The following is a 3,679-nucleotide window of genomic DNA, read 5'->3' as shown; positions in this document are numbered from 1 at the left end:
TCACTCTGATCAGTTGCCATTTCCCCCATCCTTGCTGCTCAGCTATTCAATGTTTCATCTATCGTTATGTTGAATGTGATCTTAGAAATTAGATTACTGAAACTAGAGGTGAGCAGTTAGCCTAAGGGGCAAGGAACATAACTTTATGTTGATGTATCCTTTCAACTGCATTGACTGTTGAAGCAGGTCGATACTTGAAACATTGGTTGAATAAGCTATTCCCTGAACAATGATGGGATTCACCAAAGAGTGAGGTGAAGACTAGTGTGTTTGAATAAAAACCGCACGAGCACACAAGCTCTGTGCAGCATTTATGTATTTCTGTTACATGAGAGTTTCATGGGTAGCGCTACTAGTGTGCAGGAGCTTTGACAAATATTTTGAACAATCTGAATTTGCCTTCAGAGGAAAAACCCAACCTCCAGTTCCCTTCCCCCACCCCGACCCGCTTCCCCCCGGGGCTCCAGGGGTCAGGAGGTGGGGGGACCAGCGCCTTGGCGCGCACACGTTCGGCTTGCTGCTGTTTAAGGCAGCTGCTCATTCGCTTACCCCGAAGCTCCCCTCTCCTTTCCGTGCCCTGCTGGAGGCTGAGGTCACTGCCTGCAACCAGCAGCCTCTTCCACCGGATCCCGCTGTCAGCGCCTGAGCCCGGGGCGGGGGCCATTGACGTAGCGCGGTGCCAGGGCTCTGTCAACAGGTGCCCCCCCCCCCCCTCCTCCCCCAGCGCGCTCTATAAAGAAGGTCCCGGCGGCTCCGCGGCGCGTCAGCACCATGGAGAGCGCCCGGCTTCTCGCGCTCCTGAGCGCCACCCTAGTGCTGCTTCTCGGGGCCCACGGCCAGGAGGAGCCGCAGCTGCAGCCTCGCGCCCTGGACCTGTACCCGCCCATGGAGGACACGTCCCACGAGAAGGAGCTGGTAGGTGCCCGCCCAGAGGGCGCTCAGCCGAGCCATGTGCGCGGCTCGCGGGGAGGAGAGGGCTGGGGGAGGATCCTTCCCGAACCCCCTCGCTAGGTACCGAGCAGCCGTGGGTATTTCATGCAGCCGCAGCGCGGGATCTGGGCTCCAGGTAGCCCGACAGGCGGACACTCCAGCTCTGTGTCTCGACAGCCTTGCCGGGAAACGGAGCGGGGCTCCTGCCTTAAGGCGCTCGGTGCTCAGCGCTGGGGCTCCCGGCGCTGTCCCCGCGGAGGGCAGCGCCAAAGTGGGCTGAACGTTTGTGCGTTTGCAGATCGAGGCGCTGCAGGAGGTCCTGGAGAAGCTGAAAAGTAAAAGGATCCCAGTTTACGAGAAGAAGTTCGGCCAAGTCCCCATGGTGAGTGATTTCAGATCCGAGCCAAGCCTCAGGTTCTGTAAGTTTTTTCCGAGGCCAAAAATGGGCTCTCCCGGCTACAGCGATTGGGACAGCCCGATAAATTCACCTGAGGCTATTTATTTGAAAACTCAGGAGCACCTTAGCTTTGCACTAGACCATGAAACTGAATTAGACAAATACTTCAAAGATAACAGTGGAGGAGATAAGGATCTCAGATACCCCGGCGTAAGGGTGTAAATCTGGAGTAAATCCAGTGCCCTCTGTAGAGACTCTCCAGATTTACACCAGTGTTACTGAGATCAGGATCTATGCCTTCTTCTCAAGCTATGAATGCGTTGCTTCTCCCCTGGGAAAATACCTTTGTAGTTCATTGACCTGATAAGCTTTTCCTAACTCTTCTGTTTAATTTCTGCAGCATAAAATGCCTTGATTTGGTTCCCACTGCTGGCAAATTCAGTTTTTAACATTGTTGCTGTAAATGTCACTTTTCTCATCCTATCTCGAAACACCTGAAATGGAAACTGAAGCAATTCTAAAGAAAAATGAGGAACTTTAAGATAAATGTTTTAGTAGCTGGAAGTAAATAATTTATGTAGCGCCTTCGGGTGCTGTAAAATTAACCAGGAATTGAGACCATGACCATGTTGGTTGCTTTGCTCTGTCCTGTGCCTAAGAGTTTGTTGCTATTTACAGTGTGATGCTGGCGAGCAGTGTGCAGTAAGGAAAGGAGCTAGAATTGGGAAGCTGTGCGACTGTCCAAGAGGAACTTCTTGTAACTCTTTTCTTTTGAAATGCTTGTAAAGAATTCCCCACGGAACAACAAAAGGACCCAGTGACCTTGCCTGAAAGTAATACCTGTGCTCACCCGAAGACAGTGGAGAAAACGTCTTGTGGTTTGTTATTCAGAGAAAGTCAGTTAGAAATTCTAAAGGTGCCAGTGCAGTGCCATGTCTGACGTTCAGCATTTGTACTCTCTTTCTCTGTTTAATTTTGTCGGTCAAAATGTGTGTATCGCTGTGTAAAGGAGTTTCTTACATTTGGAAATTGTATTTTTGTATGTGGAATGTGCTAAAGAAAATTAGAGCTTGACAGCACTTGTAAATTACAGGCTTTTCCAGAAATGAACTGAGGGGAAAACAAAGACAAAATAATACAGCATGTACAAATTATTCATAATGATGTTTTTAGTTTATTGCCTTTTTGCATTACAGTCTATAAGTCTGCTTCATGCTCGGGAAATTGTACGGTGGGCGACATCACCATTATAGCTTACCAGAATGGTACTGAAACACCATTCTGTTGACCAGCCCATTTGGCAGCTGCTGCTGCGGGTATTATTGAGCCATCAAAGCCCAGCTTTGATGTCTCAATTGAAAGAATAGAAGCACTTTGGATGCAGCATGCTCATTCTCTAGAGGGTGGGAAGTGCATCATTGCGAAATACCAACTTTACAGGAAAAATAAGCAGGGGATTTCAGAGGTTTCTCCAGTCCTCCTTGGTCAGAAGGATGACTGCTTTTTGACTTGGAACACAAAGGTGTATATGAGTGTGAGAGGCAAAACTTGGAAAATCTGGGGATCCTTCAGTTGTCGTTAGTGATGCAGAGGCACTTCCTATGTGAAAAACACTCTGGCCCAGTATCTTCATTCATTTAAGTACATACAACTCCATAAGGGCCAGTGGGAGAGTGTCCATGCCTCTGAGGGTAGAATTCAACCCACCCTGTAGATCTAAGGATAATAATCTTACAATATTAATCAAACACTTGAGGAAATCTTGCATGAAATTGATAGGACTCACTGGTATAGTAACATCTTCCTGTCTCATTGATCAGTTGCTTTGCCAGGGCTACTGTAGAGAGAAACTGTCTAGATTCATTACCGAATGATGCAGAATGTTTCAATTATTTAAAGGCACACAAGACAAATTAGTCACATATTTCTGTAACAAACTTATGTAAAGCTTCTATTATATGTTTCATAGGTGCCCTATATGTTTCAAAAAAGTCATAATGTGTTTTCAACCTTTATTTACTCTCTGTTAATAAAATCATGGTGACAAGGACAACGTTTGGAAAAAATTTTAATTTGGTCAACAAGCACTGCAAGGAATTTCTTTTGTAAACTGTAAAATATTTTAGCTTTCTTTTGTTTTGGTAATGTCTACATTATCAATACATTTTGGACTAGATTGTCAGAGCTCCCATCTGCAAAAATGTAGCTCAGTTACCAGGATTGTGCACACAAATGGCATAGACTGCATGTGAAAATGGACCGTCGGATACTTAAAAAGACATTTCTGCTGTGATTTTTGTGTACAAATTGAGGCTTAGACTCATTTTATTCATTTAATTCAAATTCCTACAA

The 3,679-nt window shown here is 46.3% G+C and overlaps 1 protein-coding gene across 1 annotated transcript; it reads left to right on the top strand.

The window, feature by feature from the left end:
• The first annotated feature begins 771 nt into the window (after positions 1–771).
• Positions 772–3,369, top strand: CARTPT (CART prepropeptide). Its single transcript, XM_032769591.1, has 3 exons — positions 772–915; positions 1,229–1,312; positions 2,006–3,369. Exons 1-3 carry the CDS (start codon positions 772–774, stop codon positions 2,111–2,113), a joined length of 336 nt encoding a protein of 111 aa, XP_032625482.1. The 3' UTR covers positions 2,114–3,369.
• Positions 3,370–3,679: the final 310 nt, after the last annotated feature.

This window comes from Chelonoidis abingdonii, chromosome 6 (assembly GCF_003597395.2).
Source record: "Chelonoidis abingdonii isolate Lonesome George chromosome 6, CheloAbing_2.0, whole genome shotgun sequence".
In the NCBI taxonomy this organism is placed as follows: domain Eukaryota; kingdom Metazoa; phylum Chordata; order Testudines; family Testudinidae; genus Chelonoidis; species Chelonoidis abingdonii.
Note: the sequence above shows the minus strand (reverse complement) of the source record. Positions and strands in the feature narration are given on the sequence as shown.